We start from the raw sequence: 17,941 nt of genomic DNA on the forward strand, positions 1-17,941 counted from the left end.
CCTCCCCCTCTATCTCTCTCTCTTTCTCTCTCACGATTTTCTTTCGTCTCACGATTTTCTTTCGTCTCGCGATTTTCTTTCGTCTCGCGATTTTATTTCGTTTCACGATTTTCTTTCGTCTTACGATTTTCTTTAATTTCACGATTTTCCGGATTCTTTTCACGTAAAATACCAACCGTTTTAATTTCACGTTTCGCGGGATTGTTCCTTAACGTTTCTAGAACGTGCACAAATTTTACTGAACGGCAATAATTGTTTCCCACGAGGTTATAATTATCTGCCACAAAGTAATAATTATTTCTCACCACGTAATAATTATTTCCCCCGCGGAGTAGCAATTATTTCTCATGAAGTATTATTTTCGCTAATGCGAACAGTTTTTGTATAAGGATCTTCGGGCGGACGGCGAGGCGATTTTTTTAGATTTTTATTGGACGGAACGAGATATAAAAATCGTGAAATTTGTACGCTTGTTTAACAGTGTTCGAAGATTATTCTTGAATTTTTCTGAGTCGCGATTGCGATGTCAAGCGAAGTATTTTTGTTCATTGAAACGGCTGTTTATAAAGCTTTTAGATCGCTGCTGTATAAAGTGATTTTTTGGAATTTTTATTAAAAGAGTACTAGATGTATTATAATTTCGAGATAGGTACAATTGTTCACTAATTTCCGAAGAATGTAATATAATTTTTCCGAGCAGCGACGATTCCCACCCTCGAAGTATAATTTTTGGTTTTGGATAGAGTTTTCTGCTAAGCTTTATAGATCAACGTCATCACAGACCACTCTACCTTATTTTATTAAAAAAACAGAACGTAGTCTAACAATTTCATAATTTACGCGACTATTTTTATAAAGGTCCAAAGAATATACCCAATTTTTCCTAAACAGAAATATGAATTCCTATAATAAGTTACAGCAATAATTATAATAAGTGTTACATCCAAATCTACTAAAAACTAACGCTGTTACACAAACGCGAACAATTAGACCAACATTTCCAATCGATGGCTAATAAAATCCCTAAAAAAAGGGTCGCTGAATGCAGAATCCCGGTTTTATGCAGACCGTGTCATGCCTCATAGTTGATTACAGCAAGAAGGTCGTTTTATGCAATGGAGTATGCAGTCGGCGGCGTACCGCGGGAAGACGGTCGATAATTGATCGGATCGATCGATCGGTCTCTATTCCAAAACGGGCGATCGCGCGTGTACCAGGGACTCGGGTAACATCGTCCAGCGTTTCGACAAACACCTCGGATCTACCGCGTCGCCGTTCTCTCTCCCATGAAACGGATCGAGTTTTTCCGCGCGGACTACGCCGCGGAAAAACCTGGACAGACTGGGCACCGCCTCCGTCGAGTTTACGTGGAAGGCAGCCGCGCCGATGCTACCATTTCCACGACATCCGGTGGTTCTGTCGTCGAATCGAATCGAATCGGAGCGGGTCGAGAGAGAGAGAGCGAGAGAGAGAGAGAGAGAGAGACCGGCTATCTGACATCGCTCGACACCGATCCCCTCGGATCCTATTCTAAAGATGGTAGCCGGCGAACGTGGATCACATTATTTATGATCGCCGATCCTATTACCGGCTCCCTATCGAAAACATTTGCTTGGCGAGGCGGTTCTAGATTAAATAGTTATTCGAAGGCGGTGGATGCATCGTTGCTACGTTGCTCCGAGGCCTCGGAGTCGTTTCCTATCAGGTTTGTTCTTTCTAGAAACCCCTTCGCCGAGGCTTAACCTTCGACTGGTTGGCTTGCGTTAATTTGATGGCTTATCGCCGGGCTTCGCGTCTTTATGCGGTTGTTATAAAAATGGCTAGGTGAAACTGCAATCAGTGAGACGATTACAAGATTTTAAGGGTGCTTAAACTAATTATATTAATTAAAAAACCTAGTGTGTTTGATCGAGTGCTGGACATTGGACTTTTTTTTTAATTAGTTATTTCTTGTCGCATCAACCATTGATGGGTTATTAGCGACATCATGAAGGGATTACAGTTCGTTGAACATTTTGATCTTCTTCAAGTAATTGAGCAGATTATTGATTGTTTCGGGGCTCTTCAGGTTATCTTCTAAGACTGGTTTGATGCTGTTTTGTTGTTTGATTCTGTTGAGTAGATTTTAATATAACATAAATTAAAAGAAAATACTTTCTCTCTTCGAACAACTATAATATCTCGAAATAAATATAAATATAACTAGTCTCACTGAAACTGGTTGATCGTTCTTAGAACTTCAAGTGGAACAATCATCTACTATTATAGTTGTTCTCGGCACTTTCTAGAGCAGTTATTCGCCAGATGAGACTCTCGGACATTGAATTGTCCCTGATGAGGAAAAGAGACGATACTTAGCACAATTTTCGACGGTATCTAGTGGCAGGCTGAAAGAGAGGTATGACGAGTCGACGCGAACCGGGAAGGTCTGGTTCAAGTCTGCGACCGTGGAGCCCGCGGCTTTTGGAAAAATGCTTGGCTATCGGTTGGCAACAATGGGCCGATCGACGGGGCCTGAATGTCGCGGCTCTTACAAAGCGTTAACGGTTCCGTGGCCGGTTGAATAGAGAGGCTGGCAAAAGCGGAGACGATCCAGAAGACTTCGGAACAATGCCACGTGGGATTCCGCGTGGTATGTCGGTGGCGACGAGAGGGCACAGCGAACATCCCCGCGGTCTCGCGGCGTGTCGGTGCGCGCGTGGGCGGACGCGGGGAACGGCACTCGTTACGCTCCGGCGAGACACGGAGCCCCGGTCTCTCCCGGCCGTCGAATCGTCCATCATGCAATTGCGTCTGCCAGCGGTAATGACCGCTCGATTTGCCTATTAATTGATTCCGAGCGGAGGGCTAGGCACCGCTCGCGCCGAGACCGGGCCCCGTAGCCGATGGAAATCGGCCGAGGTCAGCGCGCCGTCTCGTTTTCGTTTAACCGGTCGGTCGTCGCCGGTCATCAGTCATTTCCTACGTCTATCTGTCTGCCGGCACTCGCCGTGAAATTAGTCAAAGACCGGGACGGGGGCTTCGCATCCCTCCCTCTCCCTCCCTCTCTCTCTCTCTCTCTCTCGCTCTCTTTCTCTCCCTCGATTCCGAAGCTGGTAATTGGTCGGATCGTTAAAGAACGAGACTCTCGCTGCTCCCTGCGCGGCGCGGTGCGAGCTCTCGCCGTTTCGCGAAACTCACGCATTCGATTCAATCGATCGATCATACGGCGCTCGAATCGCGCGCCCGGAGGCCATTACGGAAATTTTCGTGCAATTTGCACGCCGGGCCCCGGGAACGGAAAGAGCAAAATGTAGACGTGAGAACAAGCCGGGCTTATAATTAACGAGCAGTCTGCTTATATAGTGTCCGCTCAACTTTTTCGTCATTTTTCCGCTTTCGGGACCGCGCCGTCTCGCCCCCTCTAGCCGCCCCGCTTCCGCCACCTTTTTTCTCGCGTCCCGTTTAAGAAACGAATGAACTCTTCGTTCGCTAAGGTCGAACAGGTACCATCGCGCTCGCGCGCGCTCGTTTGAGAGAGATAGAGAGAAAATGAGAACGAGGAGTGAGAGAGGGGAACAGGCAAAAAGAAATTAATACGAGGGTTATGCATCGGCCATTCCAAGTTGGCCCCCGTATCTTCCTCTTCATCGGATGGATTCGAGCTACCGAGACGCGCGAGACGATCATTATTCGAAAAGAAAAGCACGCGAAAAAGCCACTTTGTAGCCGTTTAATAACGATAATCACTGTGTTCGCAGGTGAAGGGCCAACCAGATTTTATTTGGCCAAGGTGGAGCCGGATCTAACGATGGACCCCAATACGGGAATGATCCGTGTGCGCCGTCCGCTCGACAGGGAGACCCGGGACAAGTACGTTCTCAGCGTCGTCGCCAGGAACAACGTGTCCGTCGGTTATTGCCAGGTAAGCATCTCGACGTGATTAACCCTTAGGCACCTTCCTTCCAATTTTTCTTGAAACGGGACTCGCGCAGCCGTGCTCGCAATTAGCCGCGATGCTTGCCTTTGCTGATTACGCGGCCGCGGTTTCGATGCTCGTTTTAGAGACGTCGGATTTTGGAGACGATCTGAAAGACCTTTTCATGTCTGATGGAAATGATGATGTTAATATAATTGCGATGGTAGAATTTTTAGTCGATAAGATTGTCGAGGAAAATTTGCTAAGGAAGCAAGTGACAAAACGCAAATGGCAAATGGTAATTGGTTAATTAAAATTTTAGACAATGTGTGTATGTGAGTTTCAAGCCAGACTCAAACCAAATTCGTATTATAAATTAATCCTTCATGAGAACTTAGCCCTCGTCGTGCAACTTTCGAAGAATGTCCCATATTAGCAATCTTCCAAAAATTTGTAATAAATATCGCTTTCGCGACTCGCAGGTGGAGCTGACCGTGGAGGACGTGAACGACAACGCGCCGATGTTCCCGACCACCGCGGTGCGTATCTCGGTCCCCGAGTCGCACCCTCTCCACACGGCTTTGTACGTGGCCCACGCAACGGACCCGGACACAACCCCGATCCGGTACGTGCTCGGACAGGGCAGCAACGACCTGTTCGGCATAGGCGCCCGTTCCGGCGAGCTCTATTTAGCGAGGAGATTGGATTACGAGACGCAACAACGCCACGGGCTCCTGATAAGGGCGCTGGACGGCGCCGGTCACTCGGCGAACCTGAGCCTGAGCGTCGAGGTGCAGGACGTGAATGACAACCCCCCAGTGTTCGAGAGGAAGGAGTATCACGTGGAGGTTCCCGAAGGCGCCAAGCTCGATTCCCAAGTGAGAAAAATCTTCATTACACGCCCGTCAGCCGGGCATTTGTTTGTCGAGGTGTGACGTGCGGCTGGTTCCCCCCATCGCGGAAGGGAACCGACAAGAGGCGAGGGAGTTGCGTGCGTCAGCGTGCATGGAAACGCGCGCGTGAAACCGTCGAACGAACCAGCGAAATTCTGGATCGGAGAGAGAGAGAGAGAGAGCTCCCTTAACTCGTCGTCCTCTTCTCTCTCGCGAGGTCCTAAGGCCGCGAGTAATCTCGTCCGGGTGTAGACCAGGAAGACTATTCCTGAACTTTACCGCCTCGGCTACCATCCGTAGACCGCGCCGCGGGTTTTCGTTCGTCTACGAATTAGACACGCGGCATCGAACAAGAGAACGGCCGTGGTGGATAGGAGAAGAAGACGTTGACTCATCGGGTTCACCCTGTCAGCGTAGAACAGAAATGAATTAGCCGAGGGACGGCGGTGGTGTGCGAGCGGGAGATTAGTCGATGCGGATTCCGGCCGCGCCGGACAGACCAGTTCGGTGGAAGGATTGATAGAGTATAACTGATCGTTTGATAGAGGAACGCGGCGCTGTAACGCGATACATACGCACGGACGTACGCGCGGGATTGATTGGTAATCGTTGATGGGCTTCACTGAAAACCTGCTCCTTTTGTGAGCTCCGGAGATTCAGGTTTCACCGTTCCCTCCGTGCCGGCTACGGCATCTCTCTTTGTCAGATTGAGTCGTTCTGTTAAGATTCCGGGAAAAACCGCGAGCCGGGATTCGACGCCGGGGCGTGGAGCAACTGTTCGCTACGGAAGCGTCGATGCCACGCGTATTTTGCAAGTGGATATAAATTGTGTCACTTTGGAAGCTAGATTTTTAGGGGGCGTAGGTTTCGGACAGAATCCTCTTCGAAGATAGAGCAGAAATTCAAAGCAGACTGTTGCAAGTTTTAGCTTCTCCTAAAACAGATCCACGCCCACTTAGAGTACTTCAGACATATCAGTTATTCAAAGAAGACTGTTGCAATCTTCTTATCTAGGTGTCAAGTCCAAGTTATAGTACTGTGCCATGTCCACAGAGGTTAAGAGCCACCTCCGCTTAGAGACTCCTTTGCAGAAATTCAAAGTCCTGCCACCAAGTTTTAAGTGGTCCTCTTGCAGAGCACGCCCTCCTTAGCCGACCCCTCACCTAGATCAGCCGAATGCAGCGAAAGTAAGCTGCCGCTCGCAGTTCTCCCTTTGGTAGCTTCGGGGGCAAGAAGGTTGCTGTTGCAACATTAGACGGCCCGAGAACACGCTCCTGATTGGAGGCAGTGTCTGTGCTCGTGGGACGAGCAAGTATTCCTCGCGGCGGTAGCCACCCGGCAGACGTAATCCCGAATACGAGGATACCGATGACGAATGGTCGCGAGATGGTTGCCGCGAGATAGGCCCGTTAAATGACGTCACATTTTTAATACGGCGGATACACGAGGGTACGATAGAGTCGGACGACGACGAGGACGAGGACGAGAACCGCACGTTCCTTTAACCTCCTTCTCCGTTCATCTATCCGTCTGTTTCTTTCCATCGTTCTTCCCTCGCCATTCGATCTTTCGTTCCATCTTTCTCCCGGTGGTACACGTATATATCGGTGGTATCTATCGGCGAAACAGATCTGTGAGCTGTCGGTGGTATCCGGACAATATCTTAGCCACCGTGGCGGGACCGAGACGGTGGAGAGAGAGAGAGAGAGAGAGAGAAAGAAAGAATCGCGAGGACCAGGAGAGAAGTGGCAGCTAGCAAGAGTAACCCAGCTGTACAGTGAGCGTAACCCTTCACCCATCGCGAACTAATAACGTACAGTTAGACACATTACAGCCTGCTCCCACGTCAGGTTCTCCTTCTAATGGTGCCCGATCCTCTCCCCACCTTCGTTCCATGGTATCCCTCCTTCTCCCGGTTTCTGAACGACCACGACGACCGCGATGCGCTTCTACTACCGTCCTGCTTCCTTTCCCTCGACGCTGCTCGTCTTCTCTTCCTTGGATCGTCATCCATCATTGCCCGCGCGCCAACTTCGTGCACGGGATACGAAGTTATATACCCTCGATCCTGTGCTCTTTCCTTCTCATCCCCGTCCTCCTCCTCCTCCTCTTTTTCTTCCTCCTCTTCTTATTCTTCTTCTTCTTCGACCTCCGTAATTCACGATCCTCCCGCGCTGGAAAACATCGACCGGTTCGCGAACGCGTTTAGGGTTCGCGGTCTTTGGGCGCGTTTAATTAATACGGAACGACCGGATCGACTGGTCTTGCCTCTCTCTATTTCTCTCTCTCTCTCTCTCTCTCTCTTTCTTTCTTGACTCTCGCGCTCTCCATGATCTACCATTCTCGCGATCTGCAGATAGTCTTCGTGATATTCTGATTTCTAATTTCGGGCCTGTGACGATCACAGATTTTTAAGCACACTCTGCTGGGGGCAATTTGGCCACGCCCACTGATAGCTCTATAAGAACAGTGTAGCTCTCGATCTGAATATTTAGAGCGTGTGAAGCGTAAATCAGGTATTAACATAGTCTGTTTTACGAAATTTAAGCTCTGTTAGTCATGAGAAGTAGATGTTCTTTCATCATCCTCTTTATCATGTCTCTTTAAAACATCACTATCAAGAAATAGTGTCCCAAAAGACGACCTTTGTTTTTGCCAACTAATTTAGTATGATGCTTCCTCTATCGTCACCCAAAAACAGTGTATAAAAATTGATCTCTGCTTTGCAGATCCTCCAAGTAACAGCAGTGGACCTGGACACCGGCAACAACGCCAGACTCAGCTACCGTCTGCAAGGCTCCTCGGCGTTCCGGATCAGCCCCAACACCGGCTGGATCTATCTAGCGCAGACTCTGGATCGCGAGACCCTGGACCGTCATGCTCTGACGGTCCTGGCGACGGACAACGGCTCGCCGGCTGCCACCGCGAGCGCGTCCGTCGTGGTGACGGTTCTGGACGACAACGACAACGATCCGAAGTTCGAGAGAGACTTCTACGGGTTCGAGCTGCTGGAGAACCTACCCTCGGGTACTCTGGTGGGGTCCGTCAGTGCCTCGGACCCCGATCTCGGCAAGAACGCGTTGCTGAGGTACGCGGTGGTCCAAGCAAACAGCAGCTTCGCGGTGGACCCCGATACAGGTAAGATCACCGTCACCGCACACCTTCGCTCCCCCCTCCCCCCTTTTCTCGTCTCGAGTGTTTACGAAAGAGCTGTCCGGACTCGCGGCGAGGCGGTATCCCACGCGATCCGAGCTGCGAGAAAAATATTAGCGAAGCCACTCCGACGAATTTGACCCTCGAGCGGCGAGCTGCCCACTTGGGGACCCGTGGAATTTCTTGAAACGACGATTATGCCGCCGGGACGGGCCCGGTATTATTTTTTAGCTTTACTCGAAGTGTCCGCTGCCTTTGGGAAAGTGTCGGGATTTTTCCATGGTGGAACGCCGTTTTCATTATTTCATTTGTTCTACCGTCTCGACGTGATCGAAGATATTTTGTCTAAAGATCACAAACGATTTTTATAGTCTAGGACACTTTGATCTCGTCTTTCTTATTTTATATATTCGTAAATTCAATGGTCTTCGTCCTCGACGAGCTTCTATAAAATAGCAATTTGTTGGCCAATCAGCCGGGAGTTTTCGAGCAGCCGGACTCTACTTTCATCGTCGACGGAGAGCGCACGTGAAAGAGATTTACAGCTCGGTGGTCCTTTGTACCGATGGAATCCGAGCGTTCGCCAGAAGTAAACGACCGATTCGAATAGAATTCGGCGGCCTCGAGGCGAGAGGCTCGATTAATTTTCCCGAATGGCCCACACCCGTCGACGCTCTTAATTCACGCGTTGCGTCAAAAGCGGTTCCTGAACCGTGGCCCGAGACCGTGGCCATTGTCCAGCCAGAGGGATTGCGCAACGGCGCGGTTCAAAAGCCTCGATAGATCTCGGTGGTTACCAAACCCTAATGGAGATCGGCGGGTCCTAGGATTCCACGGAGCTCTATCATCTTCTTCACCGGCCTCCGCAAGCTCTCGTTCAAGATTTATGGCGGTCGAAACTCCGCGCGGGGGGGAAAAGCGAGAAAGAGAGAGAGGAAGGGAGAGAGAGAGAGAGGTGGCGGCACGGGAGAGCGTAAATTTATTTTTGATGCGAATGCCTTTAATTGGAGGACCGTAGAACGAACGCAATATCAGAGAGACGCGTACGGTGGCGTGATTATTTCGTTTTTGTAACATCTCCCCCTGCTTCGTGGATATCAAAGTATAATCCCGTAAGAGTGGTGCTTTCACCTTGGCCGGCGTGTAACAAATCACCAGAAAGGGGGCTCGGGTTCAGCGGGCACCGCGGAACCAGCACGCACGCCTCTCTCTCTCTCTCTCTTACTCTCTCTCTTACTCTCTCTCTCTCTCTCTTTTTCTCTCTCCCGCCTGCTCGCGTATGCCGGCCGCATACGTGGTTTGATTGGCATGCGACACGGAGAGTATTTGTGTACATGCTGGTCCGAAGACCAGGCCGGTCTTCCTCTCGTACCCGCCGAGAGAGACTCGATGCCTGTTTGCCGAGGGAGGTGGGAGACTCCCTCGGTCGTCCCGGCGCGAACCTTCGAAAAATAAAACCAGACGCGGCCCTCCTCTCTGCCGGAAGTATCAGACGTCGCGCCGCGGTACGAGTACTTCTATATTAATCTTTTACCGGGGTCCTACATTGTTCGTCCCCGGGGACCGTGGCTTCGGTACTTCTGCGTCGATCCGGTTGCGATTAGGCGTCGAAGACGCCGATGCGTGGGCAGCCGACGTCGGGAATAGTGCGCCCTTTTGTTGGCGTCCGTTTCGATGGAAATTGTTTGGCCGACGATGTCGGGACGGCTTCGCCTGTCAGGTTGACGGACCCCGACTGTCCTGAGAGGACACGCTCTCTTCGGTGGCGTTCCCGTTGCGAAGCTAGAGGGGCTGGTTATTAATTTGCTCTTCGGCCGGGTCTGTTCTTTGTCAGACGATTCTTAACGCTGTCTAGAAGAATTTGAATGACTCGTGGAGGATTCGAATCGGTTGGTTTCTTATAGAATTGTAAACGAATTGATTTGTACTTTACTGTATTTGGACTGTATATGGACTCTATTGCAAGTGAATTAAATTGTCGTACACTTTATTGTAAATGCGCTGAATTAATCTGCAGTGTACCATAACTGGACTGAATTGAACTGATCTGTACTATACTGTAACTGGGTTGAATTGATTTGTACTATACTGTAACTGGACTGAAATGATCTGTACTATACTGTAATTGCACTGAGCTGATCTATTCTCTACTGTAAATGCACTGAACTAATCTATCCTCTACTGAGACTGGACTCGATTGATACGTACTCTATTCTAACTGGACTGAATTGTTCCTTATTCTATTTTAACTGAATTTAACTGTTCTGTACTTTATTATAATTGAACTGAACTGACCTGTACCTTATTATAATTGAACTGAACTGACCCGTACTTTACCATACTCCGATGATTGCTACCTCAGTTAAACTGCAATGGTTGTTAGTTCAACCAAACTGTGCCGACTCTAATTCGATGGAACTGTGTTGATTCCAATTTGAGTCCAACTAGCTCCCATTGATTGCTACATTAGTACAACCAGAACGTGCTGATTTCTACTTCAGTCTAACTAGATTACGTTCACGTCTACTTCACTCTAATTGGACCGATTCCTACTTCAGATTAAGTACGAGAATGCGTTCACTTTTACTTCGGTTCAACTGGACCGCGTCAATTCCTACCTAAGACCGCAGTGGTTGCAGCTTGATTACAGGTGCGTCGGAGATGTTCGTTAATGAACTTCTTCCATACGATGAACTTCCACTTTCCTTGTACGTGCAGTTAGTATCCTCTGGCCATGGACGACGTCTATAGTACGTTTTTCGAGGCCAACAGTTGATAAATCCTTGGATTGAAAGGAACAAACTTTAGTCTTGCTGGAAGCGCAAGACTCCTGTGTGTTTCCGGCTAGGACCGCGCCGCGTACGTCGATATCGCGACGAGCGTACGCGGTTTCTGTTTGATGATCTCAGCGATGACACAGCACGGCCGTGGCTTTCCTAACTCGTGCTCGTCGGAGCATGGATTTCCAAATATTGGAAGAGACAGATGCGGTAAAGGCAAGGGAAGCCGGCCCCCGTTGTACGGGGACCAAGCCTGTGGTCGCACGGTCCCACGGTTAACACGAGAAACGCATTAGCACGCGTCCTACGATATACTTCTTATTGTTCCGCGATGGTATCCCTCGATGCCGGCGCGTTTGCATGTCCCTCGTCGATCGTTTGTCTTCCCGACGACGAGAGCACACCGGCCACGTCGACGACCGTCCTCCTCCTCTTCGGGTTGCCCGGGTCTGGACGCGTCCGACCGGACTAGGTACGTCGAGAATTCGTGGTGGAACGCGGTTGCAAACCGTGGCGCATCGCGGCGCGTCGTGGCGCAGCGCCGAACAACGACGCTCTCTACCCGCGCCACCGGTCCACCTCTTCCCGTACGAATTATTATCCCGTTCCTTTTCCAGGTCTCGGAATAGTTTCCGACTTCGCCGTCGGCTAGGCGCTTGCTTAATTACCCATTAATGCGGCGACCGGTCCGCAACAGACACGCCGGCGACCAGCCTTTTCTCTCCTCGCGAATTTTCTTCTTGTTCCTCGTTTTCGAACGACCGACCGTCCTCTACGCAGATCCGTTCTTCTTTTTCGTTTCGCCGTTTTCGCCTTTCTCTCCGATCGCGGTACGGTTCGCGATTTCTACGTCGCCGTGAGTTACAATATCCCGCAGAAGTATCCGAACGTTTTGCATATTAATGGCGGTGTAATTAATAAGGTAACACTTGATGCGGGTACATTTGTCCGATTTCGTATCGAATACGACCGCGCGAAGCGGGGCTTTGAAAAATCGTAGACCGCATTCCGGTGGGGAATTTTTGGTCTTAATTGGGCTCGATTCGAGGCTGGAAGGACGAGTTTTGAGGTAGATACTTCGATTAAAAAAAGATTTTGTTGTCGTTTAGAGAAATCGAAATATTCCGAGTCCTGTTCTGGGATAAAATGACTCGATCTTTTGGCGATGTGTTTCGGGCTGATTTTATATTGTGTTCCCATGGTGCTTGGCTTAAATATAGTCTAGAGTATCTGCTTTAAGATAAGGTAGCTTTAATTAGAGAAAAGATTTCGGTGACATTTTGGAGAATTAAAAAGTCTAGATGCTTGTCGCGTCAAAAAATGGCTGCATTTTTAAAGGACAGTTTCAAGAATATTTTAAGACGCATTGCAGTGGGAATTTTTTAATGCAACATAGCTTAAATTCAAGCTGAAAGTGTCTATTTTAAAACAGAGTTTGCGATATTTAAAAAAGATCGCGACATCATATTAAAATTTTCAAAAACCACGCACTTCTTTTCAAATCGTGAAGGAGGACTTAAAGTCGATTATAAGGGAAAACTTTGAGTCAATTTTAAATTATATTCCCATAGGCATTTTTTAATACAAATTACCTTAAATTAGAGCTAAAAGTGTCCTCTTTAAGATAAGATAAACACAATTAAAAAATAATCACAACCCCGCTTCAGAAAAATAAAAAGATCTCAGCAGTCTATTGAACCAAAATCAATTTTAACATTAAAAGCGCAGACATGATATTTTTAATAAAAACATGCCGACAAATTTTTATAAAACAACTATTCTCGCTTCATATTCGATAAAAAAAGTCTTGATAAAAAGATTCCCGTTCATATAAAAAATACAAGCCATGAAATACTTGTGCTCCGTTAAGGGTTGAACCTCGTTCCCTCAGGAATGCTGAAACCCCCATAACCATTTACACCATAACAATTTCGCCGTCATCCCCGTTTCAAGAATCAAGGGGGTAGTATTTTCCGATAGCAACAACCGTGTCCCCGGTTGAAACAACCCGATAAGAGCCGGTGCAATACCAAAATATATCTCGCCTGCATCGCGAGCGTGTTCGCGCGAGCGTGCGCCGATACTTTTGGCCGACGGTGTACGTAATTACTGGCGGCGGTCGTTACACGCGCGACTCTACACGCTGGCTCGTTGCTACGATTATAATATGCGATCGAGGGGCGGGAGGGAGGGGGGGAAGGGTGTTCCACCAGGGGGGGGGGGGGGGGGGGAGGAGTAGACGGGAACGAAATACGATAGGCCGGCGTCGGAGGCGCGACCGTGGAATTCGAGCGTTCGAATGGCGTTTCTTAAGAGCGCACGAACGCCGATTATCCAATTAACCGTTCCCGTCCCGAAGGAAATTGATAAGGTCGGTCTAGCCGGGTGCCGGCGGCGCGGCCGCTACGGTTGCGCCCGTTTGTCGGTCGTACGTATTCCATTTTATTCGAGGATGCTCGCGCCTCCCTTTTGCCCGCGCGACCGGCGCGCGGCTGGGATCGATTTCAGGTGTGTTTCCCGCCGGAACGACCGGCCGTGGCGGATTTTTCCTACGGTTCACCTGCTGAAACGTATGCCGGGTCATAAACGATCCTACCCCGGCCACTTAACGGATGTACGCTGTTAAATGGAGCGGCGGGATATCGTTAATAGATCGTTAACCCACCGGGCCCCGGCCGTGGATCGCGGGGACGATGTTATTTATTTGTTACTCGATTTTTATTGATTTATAAACGATCGCGGAACAAGGGATCGGCCGCGCAGTCGTACCGAAAAGACGATCACGACCGCGCAACGATTTTTCCACACGTTTTCTGATCATTTCTCATTGGCTGTCTCGGATGGAACAATTAGCTATATTCGCTTTTAGCTCACAATGGGGATAAGGCTTTTTGTCCAAGGTGACGAGTTGTACGATCGTGTTTCGAGCAATGAAACGAATCGCTTTTCACCTGTTCGTTATTATTCTTTGGCGGACTGTTTTACGGTCGGGGAATGTATAAATTAAATGCCTCCAATGCTTAAGAATTAATTGAGCGAGTCGAAATCATTCTTCCACGGTTGTTAAATATATAATCTGTTAAGTATTATTCGTGATACCGCATATTATACTGTACTTTATATTACCATTATATTAATATTATATTACTATATAGTATTTAATATTTACATTATACGTAATATGTTATAAATACCAATTACTAATATAAATAACATATAAAATCTTCTGACCTACCACATATAAAAATCCCCTAAGAAAATAAGTCCTCATAGTCAATCAATAAATTATACTATTAGAAAAATTATATACCCTATAAGGCTGTCTCTTTTTTGCAAACAATTCTTACTATTAATTTCTCTCTGTCCAGGTGAAATCAGCACGCGTGAACCATTGGACCGCGAGACGAAGAGCGTCCACGAATTGGTGCTAGAGGCCCGTGACCAAGGGACCCCGTCAAGGGCCGCTAGGGTTCCTTTGAAGGTGACGGTATTGGACGTGAACGACAATTCTCCGGAGATCGTGGACCCGCAGGGCGACGTGGTCGGGGTGCGGGAGGAGCAGCCGCCTGGAACAGAAGTGGCGAGAGTCAGGGCGCTGGACACGGACTTAGGCGAGAACTCGACAGTGACCTACACTATTCTGAAAGGTAACGACCGCTGCCCGTTCTATATCGAAGGAGCAACCTGTTCGGCTTTTGTCTCGATCGGCGATAATTCGCAAAAGGAGCAGCACGGGATTTTTCCCCGTCCGAATTAATTAGCCAATTACCGAAACAATTATGCACGGTCTTAAAAACCCTCACGGTGGCGGCTTTGTTTGAGTTTTATGGCGGAGGTGGGCCGCGCCGCGAACGGTTTGCCACGACGATATCTTCTCGTTACGATCGGCAACCGATTTTCTCGGGCGCGCGCGCGCGCGGGCGCTCGATCACGAACGAGAGAACTGTTTCGGGCTCCCGTCGTCGGATACGCGGCGGGATCGACCCCCTCCGCCCGGAACCGTAATATTGCTGTTTCCTTAATGGCGTCTTAACGTCGGTTGTTCTCTCTCTTTCTCTCTCTTTCTCTCTTTCTTTCTTTCTTTCTACCGATTTCTTCTGTCGGTTCGTTTCGTCTCGTTTTTACTACGGGGCCGGAGAGCACCGGGATCGTTTTACGTTCACGCGGGCAACCTTGATTTCGCAGACCGGGACTCGGACGGCTACAACGTTTTCACCATCGACCCGATCACCGGCATGATCCGTACCAAGGCGGTCCTCGATCACGAGGAACGGATCGTCTACCGGGTGTCCGTTAAGGCGACGGACGCCGGCAAACCACCCCGGCACAGCAGCGTGCGAACGCTGAAAGTCGAGGTTTTAGCGCTCGCCGATAACCGGCCGACCTTCACCAGCAGGAGTCTTACCTTTAACGTGAGTGCTTCGAACACGGGAAACGATCTGCCACCTTCTCCCGGTTCACCATTTTCCACCGTTTTCTGGCTTGACTGTACTCCCCGGATTTTATGCGTTCCTGAAAGGAAAAGCGCGAAGTATTAGAAATATGCGGAGAATTTGGCAATATTGCAGAATTTTTGTCGTGTTAATATATTGGCTGCCGAATCGAATATTTCTTTAATAATAATGAGTAATTAAATAAGTGAATAAATATTCTTCTTCTTGACAGTAACGAAGCTTTATCATTGAAGGAAGAAATACTTTTGAATTTAATTTCTGTCTTATTTAATATATGAGAAAAATTGTGCTCAAAGATCTGAGATCGTTAAAGTTATAATTATATTTTTCTATATTCCTTAATCCAATCAAGTTTTGTCATTTTTATAAAATTAAATATATCGGTCACTTCTAATACTCAGTGCATTAATAATCAACCCAGTGGACAATTTAAAAAGGCGCCACAATTTAACAATTTGAAAGCCATTTCACCGACTTGCAAAAGCCAGAATAATTCAATCTAATTAAAAATTAATGTTCTCCTAATTTTACAAAACTCCATTTGATATATACTCCATTTTACAAAACTCCATTAGAAATATTGACGAAATAATTGCTGACATTTTAAATGAAATCGAACAGTGTCTCAATTTAATTAAATTTTCGAGGCGTTGCAGTCAAAGTGTTAGAAAGGTAGCAAAAGCGACAAGAAAGCCAAAGAGGCGAAGTCTGAGAAAAGTTCTCTAATTTGACTAAGAAAACGTGGTTCCACAGGTGCGAGAGGACGCGAGCATCGGTCAGGCAGTGGGCTCGGTATCGGAGGCGGGACCGGCCGGTCGCGTGGCCTTCACCCTGGACTCATTGACGCCGATCAGCGAGTTTCCAGCGTTCGACGTTGACCGTAGCTCCGGCCAGCTGGTGGTCGCTCATTCCCTGGACCGGGAGAACGTGAGCGAGTACCACCTGGAGATACGCGCGCTGGACACCACGTCGATCGGCAATCCTCAAAGCATCGCCGTCTCGGTGAAGATCGTCATCGAGGACGCGAACGACAATCCGCCCAGGTGGCCGCTGGACCCCATAACAGTTCGAGTGTCCGAGAAGGCGGTGATAGGATCTACCATCTACAACCTGACCGCCACGGATTCGGACAGTGGACCGAACGGGGATCTACGCTACGGTTTGGTCGCGGAGTTCCCGTCGAGAGGCAGCTTCGCCGTCGATTCCCTCACCGGGGCTTTGACGTTGGCTAAACAGTTGGACAGGGAGGAAAGAGCCGAGTATACCTTGATCTTGAAGGCGTCGGATAGAGCCGCACCTGGGGAACAACTCGCTTCTACTGTCACTGCTAGGATCATTGTGCTCGATCAGAATGATAACGATCCGGTGTTCGTGGCGCCTGAATCCACCACTGTTGCCGTCACGCGCGATCTTCTGCCAGGTGAGACGCCTTCTTTGCTTTTTATCGAATCCGGGAATTGTTCCTAATTTTATAAAATTAAAACGTATTACTGTGTTATATATATCTAAACTTTATAATAGAATGATCAATTCAGTTTTTTCCAGCTTAATATTTGAATATTATATATTACTATTTGTTCAACGAAAATTAATTCTAAAAGAGTTAAATATATATCTACAATTCTGAGCCTTTTTATATAAAAACCATGTGGTTTTATCCAGCAAGTGACCAGGAACTTAATAACTTCGTCCAACACATGATCCTTAAAAATTCTTATCCACTGTCACCTTTAACCCTTCAAAGCCACCTAAGTCCTATGAGGACCCAATCAAACCTCACGCTGTCTAAGAAATACGCAAAGTCTATTTCCTATTAAAAAGGACAACCGAAGTTACGAGGTTCCAGACCGAATGCTAACAGCGCGCACCGTGACATTCGTTTTCCAGGAGCGATGCTGGTCAGAGTGGTGGCGGTGGATAAAGACGCGGGTGACAATGGCCGTGTATCGTACGTGATCACATCGGCGAACGAGGAGGCGAGATTCTCGGTGGGTTACGAGTCCGGTATAGTGAGCCTGCAGAGGCCGATGTCCATGGAGGTTAGATCGACGGAGCTCGAGATCACGGCGAACGATCACGGTTCCCCACCGCGAAAGTCAACAATCAGGCTTCACCTGACGTTGGCTTCCGGCCAGTCTAACGGACCTCCTCGATTGCTGCTCGCCAACCCGGTAGCCAACGTTTCGGAGGACCTGCATGTCGGGGCGCCGGTCCTGAATGTCGCCGGCCCTATCATCGCCGATCAAGGTGAGCGTTTTCATCTACCCGGAGGATACGGGGTTATCGGCGGGGGTCGTTAGCATGGATCCTCGAGGTCCCGCGATCCTCGCGCGATATACCTGCGATTCTCGGATGCTGCTAAATACTATGCAACCGGTTGGCTCATTGATAAATGTCCCAGATCGCCGGATAGAAACGGTCCGCGCGCTCTCCTTCTAAGGCGATTTCCTTGGACTCTTTGAGATTTTTTTTCGGCAGATAGGTGTTGGTTATTCGGAATCGAGTATGCGCGTTTGAAGTACATGTATCGCGGCTTGGAAAAATATTTTTTACTTCGTCGAAATCGTGCTAGGTTTCGTACAGTATCGATTTTAGCTTAGGGGTAGTTTTTGGCTCTAGATTCTAGGATACTCGTTTCAGGGTATCCTAGATAATTTTTATTAAAGGCAATGGGCAGTGAATATTAAAAATCGAGTATACGTACTTCAAGTGTATGGTTTGGGGTTTCTAAAAATATTTTTTTCTTTGCCAAATTCGTTGCAA

At 48.3% G+C, this 17,941-nt stretch overlaps 1 protein-coding gene across 1 annotated transcript in view; it reads left to right on the forward strand.

Moving 5' to 3' along the window:
* The first annotated feature begins 3,751 nt into the window (after positions 1 to 3,751).
* Positions 3,752 to 17,941, forward strand: part of LOC144470174 (protein dachsous-like) — a 42,843-nt gene continuing 28,653 nt past the window's right edge. The window contains exons 1-7 of the mRNA XM_078181059.1: positions 3,752 to 3,904; positions 4,381 to 4,776; positions 7,521 to 7,929; positions 14,093 to 14,371; positions 14,910 to 15,136; positions 15,932 to 16,598; positions 17,066 to 17,425. Coding sequence (XP_078037185.1) covers positions 3,791 to 3,904; positions 4,381 to 4,776; positions 7,521 to 7,929; positions 14,093 to 14,371; positions 14,910 to 15,136; positions 15,932 to 16,598; positions 17,066 to 17,425 — 2,452 coding nt within the window. The 5' untranslated portion in view covers positions 3,752 to 3,790. The remainder of the gene's footprint in view (positions 3,905 to 4,380; positions 4,777 to 7,520; positions 7,930 to 14,092; positions 14,372 to 14,909; positions 15,137 to 15,931; positions 16,599 to 17,065; positions 17,426 to 17,941) is intronic.

The sequence above is a fragment of the Augochlora pura genome, chromosome 5, assembly GCF_028453695.1.
Source record: "Augochlora pura isolate Apur16 chromosome 5, APUR_v2.2.1, whole genome shotgun sequence".
In the NCBI taxonomy this organism is placed as follows: domain Eukaryota; kingdom Metazoa; phylum Arthropoda; class Insecta; order Hymenoptera; family Halictidae; genus Augochlora; species Augochlora pura.